This window comes from Marmota marmota, unplaced genomic scaffold, assembly GCF_001458135.2.
Source record: "Marmota marmota marmota unplaced genomic scaffold, marMar, whole genome shotgun sequence".
NCBI lineage: Eukaryota > Metazoa > Chordata > Mammalia > Rodentia > Sciuridae > Marmota > Marmota marmota.
In genome coordinates, this window is record NW_026000205.1 from 13,035,615 (window position 1) to 13,051,683 (window position 16,069).

The 16,069-nt window shown below is 46.7% G+C and overlaps 2 protein-coding genes across 4 annotated transcripts in view; one reads left to right on the forward strand and one right to left on the reverse strand.

Moving 5' to 3' along the window:
- The window catches only part of Pepd (peptidase D), a 115,388-nt gene extending 108,429 nt beyond the window's left edge, over window positions 1-6,959 (forward strand). For all 3 annotated transcript variants that reach the window (XM_015496922.2, XM_048790972.1, XM_048790971.1), the window contains 3 exons: window positions 1,988-2,172; window positions 5,302-5,493; window positions 6,444-6,959. In XM_015496922.2, coding sequence (XP_015352408.1) covers window positions 1,988-2,172; window positions 5,302-5,493; window positions 6,444-6,581 — 515 coding nt within the window. In that variant the 3' untranslated portion in view covers window positions 6,582-6,959. The remainder of the gene's footprint in view (window positions 1-1,987; window positions 2,173-5,301; window positions 5,494-6,443) is intronic.
- A 3,344-nt stretch (window positions 6,960-10,303) lies between these two features.
- Cebpg (CCAAT enhancer binding protein gamma) lies at window positions 10,304-15,291 on the reverse strand. The gene has a single exon (XM_015496923.2). It carries the CDS (start codon window positions 13,727-13,729, stop codon window positions 13,277-13,279), a length of 453 nt encoding a protein of 150 aa, XP_015352409.1. The 5' UTR covers window positions 13,730-15,291; the 3' UTR covers window positions 10,304-13,276.
- Between the last annotated feature and the right edge of the window lie 778 nt (window positions 15,292-16,069).

Genomic DNA, 16,069 nt, shown 5'->3' on the forward strand with positions numbered 1-16,069 from the left:
GAAAGGTGGCCCAGCCTCTGGAGAGTCCTGCAGAGGAAGCCCAGGGTGGGCCTGGCCACGGCATCTTAGGGAAGAGCAGTAGCTAGAGGTGAGGAAGGCGTAGCCCTGGAGCACAGTGACCAGCAGGATTGAAATCAGTCTCTGGTTGGTTATAAGCCATCTATCAATAGTGGTTAATGTCCATAGCTTCCCGTAGACATCAGACGGTAGCCGTCTTTCAAAGGTCAGCATTGTGACTCCTTGACAGAGGCACCAACAGAGACTCAGAAGTGGGGGAGGTTGCCCAGGTTACACAGCTGGTGACAAGCTGAGCTGAAATTCTAGTTACTCGGTTGGTCCCCATTTCAGGAAGGCTGACCATCAGAGAAAGCTCGCCACCCTGGCTCCACCCCTAGGAGCACAGGGGCCAAGGTGCTGTGTGGGCCTGAGACTCCTCTATAAATGAGCCAATAATGGCCAGAGGCACCCTAAGCCTGCCCAGTAGCCAGATTCCAGACCTAGGAAGACTGCGCCCACCTCAGCACCTTGCTGGCTAGGGTAGGTAGATGGGGCTGGGCTGGAAACTAGACTCCGAAGAGTGTATTCTTCTGTCTCCAGGTCTCCACCCCCTGCAGCCTTGGGCCACTGCCTGTGAACGTGTTTGAGCCACTCCATGACCCCAGCTGTGGGGTGTCCATCTCTGTCAAGGAAGTGGCACAAACCTGAAGGGCTGGTGCCCAGTGAGAGTGTTGAGGGGTGTGTCCCTGGGTAGGCCCTCATTTCTCTTCATCCCATTGAGTCCTGAGCCTCATGGCCCAGTGCTTGTCAATTCAGGATCCAGCAAAGCCCCTCTCGATGCGGGATCCCCAGCCCTCCCCTCTTGCATCAGAGGTCACCAAGGTCAGGGCCATATGTGAGAACAGGTCTAGCTCTGAGCCAAGGCAGGACCTGGTGGGGAGGGCCTCTGGAGCCAAGGTCGCCCTTGGCTCCAGTGCCAGAGCACTACAGTGACCTGGGCCCTCACCGGGCTTGCTTGGCATGTCCTGGGCCACTGGCCTCAGCCAGCACGTGGCCGTCTACCCTCATGAGGTCAGGGCAGGAAGCTTTGCTGGCCTAGGATCCTTGTCTGGTGCTCAGGACGGGTCCAGAAATGGGCTGGAAGCCCCTCCGGGAGGTACAGGGAGATTCCCAGAGCTCAGGCAGACCCTGATGCTGGCCCAGTCTCTGACAGCAGCTCTCTAAGTGACCTATGTTGCAGCTCCCAAAGGCCCCTTGGCCCCACAGAGCCTGTGTGACCCCCAGGGCTCTGCTTACAAGGCTCTCTACAGTGATCCTGGGCCTGGAAATGGGGTGAAGATGCGTTTGATTAGCAGCCTGGGCTTGGACGCCTGGGCTTCCAGGGAGATGGCTCCAGTGCTAGAGCAGGCCAGGCACAGATCCCTGCCCACTGGTGCTGAGAGAGCTGCTGCTTCACCCAGAAACCTCTGCTCCCTGCAGTGCCTCTGAGGGTGACCCTGGCCTTTCAGGATATACAGGGACACCCACTAACACCACCAAGCCTCCGGCCTCCCCTTGCCCCACAGCAGCAAAACTTAGGCCTGAACATCCGAGATAGCCTTCGGTCCTGAGCCACCCACATCTGCCACTGGAGAGACATGTGCTTTTCTTCTGGTGCCCAGGGATCTTGCTGGACTCCCCAGCCCCAGAAACACTCTAGGCAGGGGTGGGCACTGCATGGGCTGGAGTACACCTGGCCGGGGGCCCTGGCCATGGGTGACAGAAGTGTACCCGTGAGGCAGAATAGGGAGGCAGAGCATCTGGAGGTCCAGGCTTTGACTGGAAAAGGCCAGTACAGAAGGCCACCTAGGCCACATCGCCCTTGGTCCCTGGAGTGACACTTGGGTCCTTCACTCCAGGTGCTCTTGCCCAGCCTCTGTGAGGGCTTTGCGTCTCCCCATCCCTTGCCCTGTGGAGCCCTGACTCACTGCAGCCTCTCTTTGGGTCACAGGTGTCTGGTGGCCTGACATGCACCGTCTGGCTGATCGCATTCACCTGGAGGAACTGGCGCGCATCGGGATTCTGCAGGGCAGCGTGGATGCCATGGTCGAGGTCCATCTGGGAGCCGTGTTCATGCCTCACGGGCTCGGCCACCTCCTGGGCCTTGACGTCCACGATGTGGGAGGCTACCCTGAGGTCAGTGTGGACATGTTGTCCCAGTTGGCCTGCCTGTGGGCTGTCACTGAGCCTGGCTGTCTTTGGTGCAGAGTGGGTTCTGAGAGACAGGAGAGGTGGGGCTCCCTGTGGATACAGAGGGGAAGAGAGGGGGGATTGGGGTGGGTTCCTCATGACCACAGGACCTAGGCATGGAGTTGTGTGCCTCTGTATGCTGGGCCTTGGGACAAGTATCCTCTGCCCAGAGGGTGGTAAGTAGTAAGTATATAGTGCATGGGACAATGGGGCCGAAGCCAGGTCTTAGTGACAGACCTGCACTGATTCCTTCGCCTCTGACTTCATTCATTTACCTCACCCCTCACAAGCCCAGCGGCAGAGCCCTTGCCCCTGTTCGCTGGCTGGCATGCCCTCTGCCTCCCAGGCCCCTGGGCCAGCACACCTGTGGCCCTGTAGCTTGCTTATCCCCAGTCACTTTTTGGACCTCTGACAGGGCAGAAAGGCTTGTTGGGGGTCATTTCCAGACAACTTCCCCTCCTCCTCTTACCACCCAGCCCTCACAGGACCACCCAGAGGGTGCTTGAGGGCCCACAGGAGGCCCTACCAGGCAGGTGGCTACAGCCCCTTTGGGCCCCTGTGGGCGGGGTGAGCGTCCCTGCCTCCTGGCCTGGCGCCCACTGCGCAGGGGGCTGATTATGCAATCGGTGCACGCCCTGGGGCCCACCAGCCAGTTAGCCAAGAGTAGGCTTGGCCTCTTGGCTGCAGGGTATTTTGAAAGCACTAAGAATGATTTGAGGGGGGAGTGGAATTGCTCAAGAGAAGCATTATTATTCAATTATTTTTTCCTCAAGTGTAAACAGTTAAATTTGGAGAAACAAAATCAGTTTTAATTTCCTAATTTCTATCCTTCCCATTGTGTGCAGGGAGCCAAGAGCAGGGCCTTCCAGACATTGTTAGCTGAGGTTCGTTATTCATTAGTCGCCAAAGCACTTTTTTTCCACCAAAGAAAATTGGCAGCAAACTGTTTTCATCTTTTCCAGTAAGCAGCCCTTTGTGCTCACAGAGTCTATTCTTCTGACAGATAAACACTGTGGAAAAAATATGGCTTTTCCTATAAAAGTCATTTATTTTATTTCAGGCCTACAGACACATCTGGGTCTTCTCTGCTCAGAGCCCAGTAAAAGTTGGGGCTTCGTCAAGCCCTCCGCCCAGGCAGAGGCAGTTATGGGCACAGCATGGGCACCCCCAGCTAGGCTGGTGTCCTGGGCCAGGGGAGGCCCGTGATCCCTCCATCACGGGCCTGTACCCACTCCACCCAGCCCTTCATGCTCTCTGCCCAGCAGTTGGGCTGGTCTCCCAAGCATATCCCGGGCCTGTGCCCTGTTTCTGGTGGGCCCCTGAGAAGCGTTTCCTGTGCTCAGTGGGCTGGGGTGGGCATACTCCCTAAGCCCCCTAGGATCCCTTCCCTTCTCCCCCAACCTCAGTTGGAGTGATGGGTCTGAAACTCTCTGGGAGGAGAGAAGCGGATCTCCATGCATAGGCAACCTGTCTCCCCCTGCAAGCCTAGGGGTCCACAGGGAGGGAGGGGGGCCTGGAGAAAGAGCATGTCTTTGTCTGGGCTTGGCCAAATCCCTAGCTTTGAAAGCCCTGGAGTGGGGAGAAGGAGACAGGCACTAAGGGTGTAGCATGAAGGAAAGGGACAGGGAGGGGATGCCAAGGGGCAGGGGTAGCTTTGGGTGGTAGGAGCTGGAAGATTCTGGAGTAGAGACCCAGGATCCCCAGCCCTGGCCAGCCGCTTCTGAGCAGGAGACAGGCCCTTCCCCTTGCCACAAGCACCTCTCACCTGAGCAGTCCAAGCAGGACCGTCCGGCTAAGGAGCACCCTGTCCTCCGGCATTCCCTGTCCTCCTGCTTATCTTCCGGCTCAGTGGCCCAGAGGGAGTTTTGTGGGGCTGGGGACCACATCAGCCAGCATCTGTGCCAGGGATCGTGGTGCCTTGATGTCCCTTCACTGTGTCCATCCTGGCCTGCTCCCACCAGGTTAGGGTGGCTGTCCCCACCCTGGCAGAATTACAGTCACAGCCTTCCCTGCTGTGCCCAGCCTTGGAGGCTGAGCCGGCCTGTTCCTGGTTACCTTACATGAACCACTAATTGAAGTCTGATGTTCTTGGCCCCCAAACAGTCAGAAATGACAGCTCCATCTCCAGCAGCGGGCTTCCTGAGGAGAGCCACAAGTGGGGCAGGGCAAACTCAGCTCCTGACAGAGAGCTTGCTTGCTGCCCACTCACTCAGAGGCCTTGACCGCAAGCCAGATGGGTGCCCCAAGGGCCTGGGGAGGGCAAGAACATTCCTGCAAGTGTCCTGGGCACCACTTGCCCTCAGTCCAAGCTGAGGCCCTCTTGGCTATGTCTGTGTGGATGGACAGGCCCTGGTTGGGTGTGCACTGAGAGAGGCAGGACAGCAGACTCTGGCTTCTGCAGGGAACGGCGATCCCTGGTCATTTCTGGTTCCAGGGCTGGAGGCCATGTCCCAGCACCTCACTGCAGGGCCCAGAGAGCTTCTCTGGGGGTCCAGGCCAGGCGTATGCAGATGTTTATTCGCCATTGCTGATGCTGGTGGGCCCATCCTGAAGACAGCGCCTGTCCTCTTCCTGAATGGTCACGTGGAAAACCTGGGGCTTGGCCTTGGGTAGCTGGGACCTGCACTTTTGAGACCAGTTTCCACTTGAGCTGCTGGAAGGAAAGATGCAGCTGTGGAAGGCTCTGCAGCCTCCTTAAGAGCTTTTCTGGCTTCCCTGGTTTGGCGTCTGCTATGCCCTAGCCTGGAGAGGGGCCTGAGTGAGGGCAGCTGGACACCCAGGCGGTCTTGCAGGCCCACGTGGGCAGCTTGCCCTGGATATGTGCCCATCAGTGTCCACAGGATTCCCGAAGGCAGTTCTGAGGGTAACTAGGGGCCAGAGACACTCATGCAAAGTGAGGGTCTTTGGGATGACCCAGCAGAGCAAGGGTGAGCCTGAGCTGGGGACCCCGTTGTCAGACAGCCCATAAGGCTGGAGTCAGCCTCACGGGTCTGAGTATCTCCCAGTGAGGCAGTGGCCCCAGTGGCCGGCGCTGGGGCTGTCAGCTGGGTCCTCCCACCATCCCTCTCCCCACAGGGTGTGGAGCGCATTGACGAGCCAGGCCTGCGGAGCCTGCGCACCGCACGGCACCTGGAACCAGGCATGGTGCTTACTGTGGAACCGGGCATCTACTTCATCGACCACCTCCTGGACCAGGCCCTTGCTGACCCAGCCCAGGCCTGCTTCTTTAACCGCGAGGTCCTACAGCGCTTTCGGGGTTTTGGCGGGGTGAGTGCCTGTGAGCCCAGTCTTGTGCTCAGAACGCCCACTCTCCCACTGCTGCTGCTCATCAGAACAGAGGCCCTAGTGGAGGAGAGACAGTCTTCACTTCCTCACTTGAGGAGGGCCTGGCCTGCCCCTTCACATAGTCTGGTAGCAGACATGTGCCTCATTCCTCAGTAGGAAGACAGGCTCTACCCACCCGAGAGATTCCCATTTACCACAAGGACAGTGAGGTCACATAAGCAAATGACCATGGGAGGCACCTTCCTCTAGTGGGTAGTCCACAGAGACTTTGCAACTAGTGTCTTCTGGAGAGTATTGATCATTCCTAAATGTGTTAATCAGCCTTCTGTCACTGTGACAAAATACCTGAGATAAATCAACTTAAAGGAGGAAAGATTTTACTCCCAGTTCTGAGGATGGAACCCAGGGTCTCACACATGCTAGGCAAGCATCCCACCCAGAAAAGGTTTGTTTTGGCTCGTAGTTTCAGAGCGTCCCTGGTTACTTGGCCCCAGTGCTTTGGGCCTGAGGTGAGATAAAACACAGCTGCTCACCTCATGGTGGCCAGGAAGTAGAAAAAGAGAGGGAGGAAGGAGCTGGGGCCACAATAGCCTTCAAAGGTAGCATACCTCCAATGACCTGCTTCCTCCAGCTAGACCCCACCTCCTAAAGTTTTTACCACCTCCCCAAAACCAGGTAAGCTGTGAATCCTTAAGTGGATTAATTCGTTCATGAGGTCAGAACCCTCTTGATCGCATCACCTCCCCAAGGGCCCCTATCTGACACTGCTGCATGGGGACCAGGCATTCAGTGAATGAGCCTATGGGGGACTTAAGATCCAAACAATAAAAGCTGCTCCCACACAGCAGGGATCAGGCTGGAGCAGGTCAGACCTGGTTGCGTGGCACGTGAGGCCAGCTCAGTCATAATGGGCTTCTGTTGGTCTGACCCAGGTCCGTATTGAGGAGGATGTGGTGGTGACAGAGAGCGGCATAGAACTGCTGACCTGTGTGCCCCGGACCGTGGAAGAAATCGAAGCGTGCATGGCAGGCTCTGACAAGGCCTTTACGCCCTTCTCTGGCCCAAAGTAGAGCCAGCCAGAACGTGCAGTGAGACTGGGCTGGCCTTGTAACCTCTCTCCAGGCCGGACACAGCCTGGTGATTGGCCCTCCAACAGCAAGAATGGTGCTCAGCAATCAGATCCTAGCGTTGACACTTGATCATACCAAATAATCCTGTTTCCAAGGAGCTTTTTAACCTTCTGCAAGAGCACACCCTTAATTTCTTATGTACTTTGCTTAAATGACAGTGACTTAAAATGCTGATTGAAGAGAATCTTATTCTTTAGTAGCAACTAAAATGTGTCTTGCTGCTATTTGTATTCCTGTTCTCAAGAAAGATGCATTTCCAGTGTTTTCTCCCAAATCAATGTGCAGGATGAAATTTATAATAAAATGTTTCCTAAAATGGTCCTTTGTTCATGGTTCCCTCTTCATTTTTTCCTTTTTGGATACCGGGGATTGAACTGAGGGCCACTGGACCAGTGAGCCACATCCCCAGCCCTATTTTGTATTTTATTTAGAAACAGGGACTCCCTGCATTGCAATTTCTCACTAAATTGCTGAGGCTGGCTTTGAACTCATGATCCTCCTGCCTTTTCATCCATCCTTTGTGGATGAGCTCGGGCAATCAGGACCCTAAAAAGATGGTTCATCTAGTGTCTCAGGAATCAATTCACAAGAAAATGGTGCTGCTGGCACAGGCCCTGTTCCCCCTGTTCTGCATCAGACTGGCCTGAGAGAACAAGGGCAGAGTCCTCCCCCAAGGCCTGCTTTGAGCCCCGGGGACTCTGCTGGGCTTCAGTATCACCCTGTCACCTTTGCTGCTAGACTTCCCAAGCGTCACAGGTCATCAGAATCACTGGGGTACTTGGAAATGAGAATCTCCAGAGATTATGCCCAAGGAGCAGTGTAAACAAGCCCTCCTAGACACTCCAGACACACAAGTTTGTACCACACTGATGTCACCCCATCAGTCCCAGTGCAGCCAGAGGCTGGGGGCTGGGTAGATGTTGAACCAGCCCTGTAGAAAGATCCTGGGCACTCAGGACAGATTGGTGGAGTTATTCTATACCTTACCTTTGCACAAGTTAAAAGGTTAACCTAAGTCTTTTAAATATAGTTATTGCCTCAAAGTTAGATTTCTGAAAGGGACAGAATTATATAGCACTTGAACTGCAGTTATTTAAAATTTGAGACTTACAGGGATCCTGCAACCATGATTTTCTTCATGTAAAACCAGCATCTGTTAGGCCCTGTCACCTGTGTGGCCCAGGAGCTTGCCCTAAGAGGAAGCCCACTGATCAAATTCTGCTCCAAGGTGGTAAGGCCACCCAGAGCCCATTGTGCCTGGTCCCTGCCACGGATAGAATACCTGTCCTTCCCTCTGTGCCATTGCCACAGAAGTCCCACAGAACTGCAGAGCCAGCTTCTAGAAGTCTGCACACCCATTTCAGATTTGTCTCCTCACAGTGTTGTCATGCAGGAATTTCCAAGTCAAGGTGATGGGCAAGTGAGAAGAAAGAATGCCAGGGATGAATGATGGAGTGGAAAACTAGCCCAAGCTAGACGCTTTTGAGAAGCCACCAAGGAGTTCAATACAAATGGATGTAACAAAAAAGTGCTTATGATGTGACCCTAAAGAAATAAAAGCCAGAGCTGGGAGTGTAGCTCAGCACTTTCCTAGCATTGCCAAGGCCCTACCTGGGTTTCATCCACAGCACAGCAAAAACAAATAATCACAGTTCCAAGTTGCTTTTATCTCTTTTGCTTTTTGGGTTTACGATACCCACTCTTTAAGGTTTTTTCCTGGTGCACAGATGTATCCCCTCAGCCACTGGTGACACCAAGCAGTTTGTACAACACTGGGTCTTTCTGAGCATCAGATGAGTTGAAGAGTTTGCCAAGCATTTCTCCACCCCTGCTGCCCCTGATAAACCAGTATAGGTGCACAGGGTTACAGTATCACCCACCTCTGGCTAAAACCAGTCCAAGTTAGACTGAAACTCTAAATGGATGTTTTGTTTTGTTAATTAAGAAACAGAGCTATGTGTATCACACACCTTTCTCCTTCCTCCCCTTTAGACATTCCAAACTGCCCATTCCACACCCAAACTGCTCATTCTACGTACGTTTTTTTCCCCTGATTGTCAAGCATATGGACAAAAAATTAAGGAGAAAATCTCAGTAACTAAACACTTTGTCCAAGAGGGACACTGGGAACATAAATGTGACTTGTTTAGTCCAGGTCAATAGGCATTCTTTGAAGGTACAGGTAGGTCTCAGGCAGCCCACTCCACCCCATGTTCCTAAGGCTGTGTTCAACTTGTATCTCCTCCAACCTCTGCCAGAAATTTGTACAGCCTCAAAAATACTTGAGGCCTTTCCAGAATACACGAAGCTAAAGCACTCACAAAAAAGGTGTAGGTAGTCATTTGATAAATAATTAAGCATCTACTCTGCACCAGTGTGGTATAAACACATAATCCATGTGCTCAGAGCCTATAGCCTTCTAAGAGGGGCTTCGCCTTAGCAAGCACAAATAACTATATAGTCTAGGCCAATGAAAAAATGCCAGGAAGAAAAATAAGGTTGACCTTGCACAGAGGCTGGGGGCTAAAACAGGAAGGGTTTGGGTTGAAAAGTAAGAGGTACTGCATTCCAAACATAAAAGGTAGGAGAAGAGTGAGGGGAAATTAAATTGGCAAGATGAAACAGAGCCACTCTACAAGATTGGGTCTCACCTTGGATGCACTTGGGAGTAACAGGATGGTTCTGGAGAGCATGTGATGATTCTCCTGTCTAGGAAGACCAAGTCTAGGCTAGAGAGGAGGAGAGCCCTCCACAAGATAGGGCTAGGGGAAGTGAAGCAGACAGGTCCCCAAAACACATTGAGGGAGAACTGAGAGGTGATGATGTGCGAAGGCACCAGGCTCTAACAGCTGCTTCAAAGGGAGTGGCAAGTCTTGATGTTTGGGTTCCAATAAAAGAATATCTAGGGATTGGCGCTCTCCTTTAAGTGCATATAAAATACTTATGAACTCTTCAGATTCATACAGTGAAAGAGTTGGTCTGAAAGTGTTGTTAAAAACAACCTGGCACCTTCAACAAAGAAATAATCTCTCTATAAAACTTCCCAGGACAAATTATTGGATCCTAAAGTATACCTAATTCATAAAAATGAAGTGGGACATACTACCCACAGAAATGACTGTACTACAGTTTTCATGAAACTGCTATGAGTAGAAATTTATTTTCCAAGACATGAAAAGAATCAAAGGATCATAGAAAAGTATCTCAATGGCATCTTCCCTTGAAACAACTCAAATCAGCAAACTCATCTCTACAAAATGATGTCATGTAAGTGAAGATGGTAATATTAAAACTGTATGGTTGGGGGAAAGCCTTACAGTGATCCATTACTTCAAAACAGGAATTTATTACCACTCTGAACAGAAATCATACACTGAGACACTGGGTGATTTAGCAGAATCCATTCATTGCTTTCCCTATTGTAGTAGACATGTTTAAATTAGACCCAGTGACTAAAAGTATATCTGAAGATATATTCACATTCAGAGAAAACTACTTCCCTGTCCACTAAGGGAAGTTTATGTAAATGTGGGCAAAAGCACCTCTGCTTATTCCCCAACCCCCACCCCAGGCTGGGAGCAGGAAGCTCAGCAAGGTTTCGGCACATTTTCAGAACCGCTTTCTGTTATCTAATATAAAGAAATCCACAATGAAATACAGAGATTGTTCCAAATTTCTTTATTTTAAACTTATTGAAAGAAATAAAATTATATTTAAAAAAATAGAGTAATCTCACAAACTGAAAGCCAGGAACAAAAGAACAAGTTGGTAGTTTTTCCTGAGAGGCAGATCTAATTAGCTGGAGAATGGACTTTCTCTTTCCTAGCTTTTGTCAAACAAACAAAAAAAGTTGTTTTTCCTATTTCTAAGGCATCAAAAGCACTCTGAATGCTAAATGGGTTGTTCAGGTACAAAGTTTCAGCCCTCTAACAGGGATTAAGAAACATCAAAGGCTGCTATAATTTCCTTTCCTTTAATATCAAATTGTACATACTTCTACTTTTTACATAAATTTGAGAATGTCACACTCATGACCCAAATTTTTAAAATCTGGTCATATTTTAGTAAAATCTTCCCTACTTCTCAGTAAGAATGTCCAAAGTATCTGAGCTGGCGTCCCAGTGACTGAAAGGGGCCAGACATAGGAATAGCTGATCCGCTCAAATGCTGCCAAAACCAGTCAAAAAGCACCTATCCCAGGAGACTTGGATCAGCTGGAAATTTATACTACTGGCTAATTCCTAAACCACTAGACCTGCCCACAAAGCAGATCAAATCCTAATGGTTCATAAGTAACACACAGAAGTTTAAAAAAAAGTCACTTTATAATTCCCAAAGCTCTAAACTTAGTCATTTCCCACACTTAGTTTCCCTCATTTTTATACTGGTAAAACTATCAAACTAAAAACTTTCACTCTTGACTTCGGTAAAGTAGTCAAGACAATTGTTAGCATTTTCATTCTATGCATAATTGCTTGTGTTAAAAGTTTTGATTTATACAGGTAATAAGAAAGCTTGAATCAGTTTTTTCAGATGTTCCAATCTTATGTTGATTTGAAATATTGAGTACACACTCCAGATGATTATTCCCACAGCTTGTTTTTCAAGATAGCTTATCATCATATCATGGTAACCACAAATTCCTTGGGGGCATCCATTTCTGAAATTTTTTAAGTGAGAGAGTAAAATGTTGGTAACATCTATTTAGGTATTTAAAGATTCAAGGGTCTTAACTGTCTCTCTAATTAATTATATAACATGAACTAGCTTTTAAAGATTCAGTAGGATTCTGTGGATGCATCCTCATTAGTTACTCCAAACACCTATCAACCTTCATGAGTAGTAGATCAATATTGCAAAGTAAACTGGTGATGGACCCTAAGGGAGGGGGAAAATTTTTTTTTTTAAATCCCCATCCTTCCCTACCCTGTTTCCTGGTTCTGTAGGGTTAACAGCCCTCCTGAGAAGCATCTCCAACAATACTAAGTTCTTGTTTTATGTGCAGCAGCTGAGTTGCACAGCAAAAAATGATGTCTTCTGCCCAGGAGAACTGCAGAGTCAGCACTCTTCCACCAAACCCAGGGCACAATCTGCGTTACAGTCTAGTTACATTATACCAAGTCCTAGTAGGAAACAGCAATTGGCCAGAAATGACCATGTTCAAATAAAATACCTGGTAACACAAACTTTAATCAGATATGACTCATGTCTAGACACCATCCCAGGCACAAAATAACACACAGAAGCCAAACAAATCTGAGCTAGAATTGTGCTTTAAAAAAAAGAAAAAGAAAAAGAAAAAAAGATTAAAGACAATCTAAACTACCAACATTGATAATAAGGCAGACTCTCAAGATGCCCTACATTAGTGATTGCCATTTTTTAGTCTCAACAAAAATGTCAATATCCTGAGTTTTATCAGCATTTTCTTTCTAAAATAATTTATGGAACATAAAAGCATACAAAAGAATAAACAGAAGTAGTGGTACATAAAGTCTGGAAGAAGAGCCCACTAACTAGGAAAAAAGTCACAAAAACAATATAAAAAGATGTATTTAAGTGAAATAAATTAAAGGTTAAAACCTTATACTTTCAAGTTTTCTTAGAGACTGTTATTTTGGGAGATGGCATGGAGATGATACATTTTTCTAATAATCATGTGGTTAAGATCAAATACTAAAATGTTCTTTCACAAGAATTTTTGCCTTTAAAAATCATGGCCCTGTGGCAGTTATTTTCAACACAGAAGAAACTAACAGCTAAACCAATATTCTAATAAATCTTAATCAGAGCTTATGTCATCAAACTGTTAAGACTTGTATTTACTAACTTGGCTATCAAAAAGATACCTCTCCCCCACCACCCCAAAAAAAAGAAGCTACTAGCATCTGCAGAAACTAAAATTTTGGTAAAAAATGTTTTTTTAGGACACAAAGCAATGCCTAATCAATAACCCAAACAATATCCCCAATATTTGCTATACTTTTATTTTTTAAAAATCTGCTTCTTAAATGTCATGTGCATTTTTAAGCCAATTTGCTGCATACTGCTTTTAAGAGGTGATGAGATTTTTTATTCAACCTGACATCACTATTCAAAAACTGGTACTTTGGGGGGAAAACAGTACTAATTATGCTAAAACAAGGTTTGTGCTATATATAAAATCATTCCAAATTACAATGATTGATTTCTATAGCCTTAGGATTTATAATATACAATTTAGGATAAAAATCACAAATAGATGGAATCCTAATTTTTCTTAACCCAATTAATCATAAAACCAAGTACCTTCTGCGTGACCTGCCAGTTTCCCATTTCTTTTGCCAGCCTAAAAAATAAGGATTTCTGGGGAAGTCAGGATTTACATTAAGAACATCAAGGTCCAAGATATATATATTTTTTACCATATACCTTAAAATTTTGTTTTTTGATCCCCACAAAAATCTGTATCATTCAAAACCAGATAATTAAATTATACGGCTAATCAACTCTTCAGTGCTGATCCTAGAAAATAATATCCAATGGATCTTTGAATAATGGATCAAGACAACATTGAGCCATTGATATGAGTGGTGCAGGTTGTCACACCTTTAATGGTTCAAGCCACAGTTTGTGAAGTCTGGAAAGGGTGAGGTCTACTGTCCTGCGTTATCAGAATTTGTTGTTGTATTTTCAGTGCTAATGGGCTGCACGTTGTCTGCAAGGTTGTGTGCATGCTCAAGAAATAAATCTTTTAGTACGCTTAATTCCTTTGTCAGCAATTTAATTTTAGCTTCCAACCGTTCATTCTCTTCTTTGAGCTGATTCACTCTTTGTAGTGTATCCTGTGCTTTCTGCTTGCTTTTCAATCGGCTCTTTTTCACAGCCATGTTGTTCCTTTCTCTCCTTTGACGATATTCATCGCTATTTCGATCCATGGGTGAACTCTTTTTGCTTTGCTTGCTTGGAGGCACAGCTTTGCCTCCTCCCCCAGGGCCAGCAGGCACCAGCTGAGGAACCTGCTGTAAGCCACTGGCATGTGCCTGAGTATGAATAACGCTTATTCCATTCACCCCTGGAGTACTGTTTTGCTGTGATGTCTTGCTCATTTGGGCACTCTCTTGCCGACACAGAACAGACAGAAATGAGAGCCAGGTGATCAATGGTATCCAACTAAACTGCCAAAAAAATCTTCACTTGTACCTAGTTAAAAAGAAAATAAAATGCATAAAGTATTTGAAATAACAGATCAAATGAAATTAAATCTGCAAGTACCTAACTTGCAGTCCACCATGCTGTGAAAAGTTTACAGCAACTGCCTACTGTTGTAATGTTTCAGAAACCTAAAGCATTTAATTTAGAGAGGTGAGTTAGTACAGAAGCACCCTAAGAGTGAACCAGCCCACCTGAATCCTGAGGGTACTGCCCATCTCTGATATCAGGAAAAAAAGAGGATGGAGGAAAAAGCCAGGCATTGTGATACTTACCTATAATCCCAGCTACTCAAATGGCTGAGGCAGGAAGATTTGCAAGTTTGAGATCTGCCTGGGCAACTTAGACCTTCTCAAAATATAAAGGGCTGGGATATAGCTCAGGGGTATAGAGCATGCCTAGCAAGCTTGGGGCCCTAGATTCCATCTCCAGAATAGCTAAAAAAAGGTGGGGAGGAATAGGAAAAAAAAAACAAACAGAATACTACTAATTAGGTAGCACAATGAACTAATAGCACTTGATAATCTGCCAGAGAGAAATTTGAGATATTTGGGTTAACCATGGAAAAGCTGAGTTCAAATATGGTAGAAGAGACACCCGCAATGAAAGGGGGAAAAGTTTAAATGTGGATCAAGTCAAAATAGAATACTGGAGTGTCCAGTCCCCAGTATTTATGAAGAATATTATTCTATGATCTCTGCATGTTCCATACTCTAATATGTAGCCAGTGAGTCATCAAGAAGTTGACTTTTCTCCCTAGCTATCTTTACAGGGTATCTGAAAAGGTATTTTTGCTTCTTTATTTACTGAGCTAGTTTCTTGGATTAAGGAACTCTGAGATACCAAATATGCTCTCCCATTCCATCATGTTTTTAACTGTTTTTTTCTCCCTGATATAATTAATAAAATATCTAAATACACCCAATCTGAAACCACAAGGAAAGAAACAAAAGCCCTAACAATACATACAAGAAGTGTAAGTACTGGGACTCAGGCTGGACAAAGGACTAAACAATTGCAGTGCCTGCACCCACTTCTGAATGAGCATAGAGAACATGCCAGTTTTGAAGCTGTGGTGTTACCCATAGAAATGAGGTCAGTTTCAAAAACTCCCCAGATTTGACATGAACCCAACTGTTTATACAGTTGCCTGAAGAAGTATAGAAACACACCTACCCTATCATCATGACAAAGCTAAGTGAACTATCCACCAAGAAGTCATAGCTCTTAGAAACTCAGAAAGCAATGGTATTGAACCATAAAACTATCCTATTCTCTTTTCGTAAAACTGCTAAGACTATATCAGTGGGGAAAAACAATCTGGAGTCAGAATTATGAAATGTCCCCATTGAATCGTTAAGAAAAATTCACTGAGGCCAGGTACATGGTAGTGCACACCTGTGATACTAGCTACTAGAATGAGGCAGGAGGATCACAAGTTTGAGGTTACCCTGGACAACTTAGCGCAACTGTCTCAAAATAAAATAAAAAGGGTTGAGGGTGCAGGTTAAAGGTAGAGTGCTTGCCACCCGTGAAGCCCTGGGTTCCATCCCTAGTACCACAAAAAAACAACATCAAAAAACTTTGCTGTATATAAGGTCCATATATCATTACTGTGAATTATTTTAAAAGCCACCCAACCTGCCCTGAGCTACTGGGTTCAATCTGTTCTCACTCCAGCACTAAGCAAGATAGAAAGCTTCCTTGCAAGCCAGGATGGATAGCTACTCCAAGTCTCTTTAATAATGGACATTTCATAATTTCCCTTGAAAAAATTATATGGCCTAATTTTTCTTCCAGTTAAAAAGTGGGTGTTCAGCATTAACTGAAGCCACTTTTGCTGCCATTTAAAAACATTGCTTATCTAGTTGATATAACGTGAATAAGTGTTTTAACCAATTTCTAAGAACTTGTTTAATTTAACATCTCTCCTGGGACTGTCTTAACAATCATAATCAAATTTATCTTGATTTACATCAAGAACATCAAGGTCCAAGATATATATTTACTTTTTAAATTTTTCTTGTATGTTATATTCTTAAGTCCTTAAAGCTAATCTCTACAGTCATTTTGGCCAAGTTCAGGGATAGCAATACCCCAGTGACATACAGGCAAGAAACCAGATCAAATCTTATCTCAGCTCTGGCTCCCTCTCCTTCTGTTTCACTGTGAGGCATAGCTAACCCTTCCCTTCTGTGGGCTTCAATCTCCCCCTGTACACGCGAGGGATGTGGAAT

What these genes read in the sequence shown, in the direction of transcription:
- Cebpg (XM_015496923.2), bottom strand. Translation starts at nt 13,729, where the DNA reads ATGAGCAAGACATCACAGCAAAACAGTACTCCAGGGGTGAATGGAATA.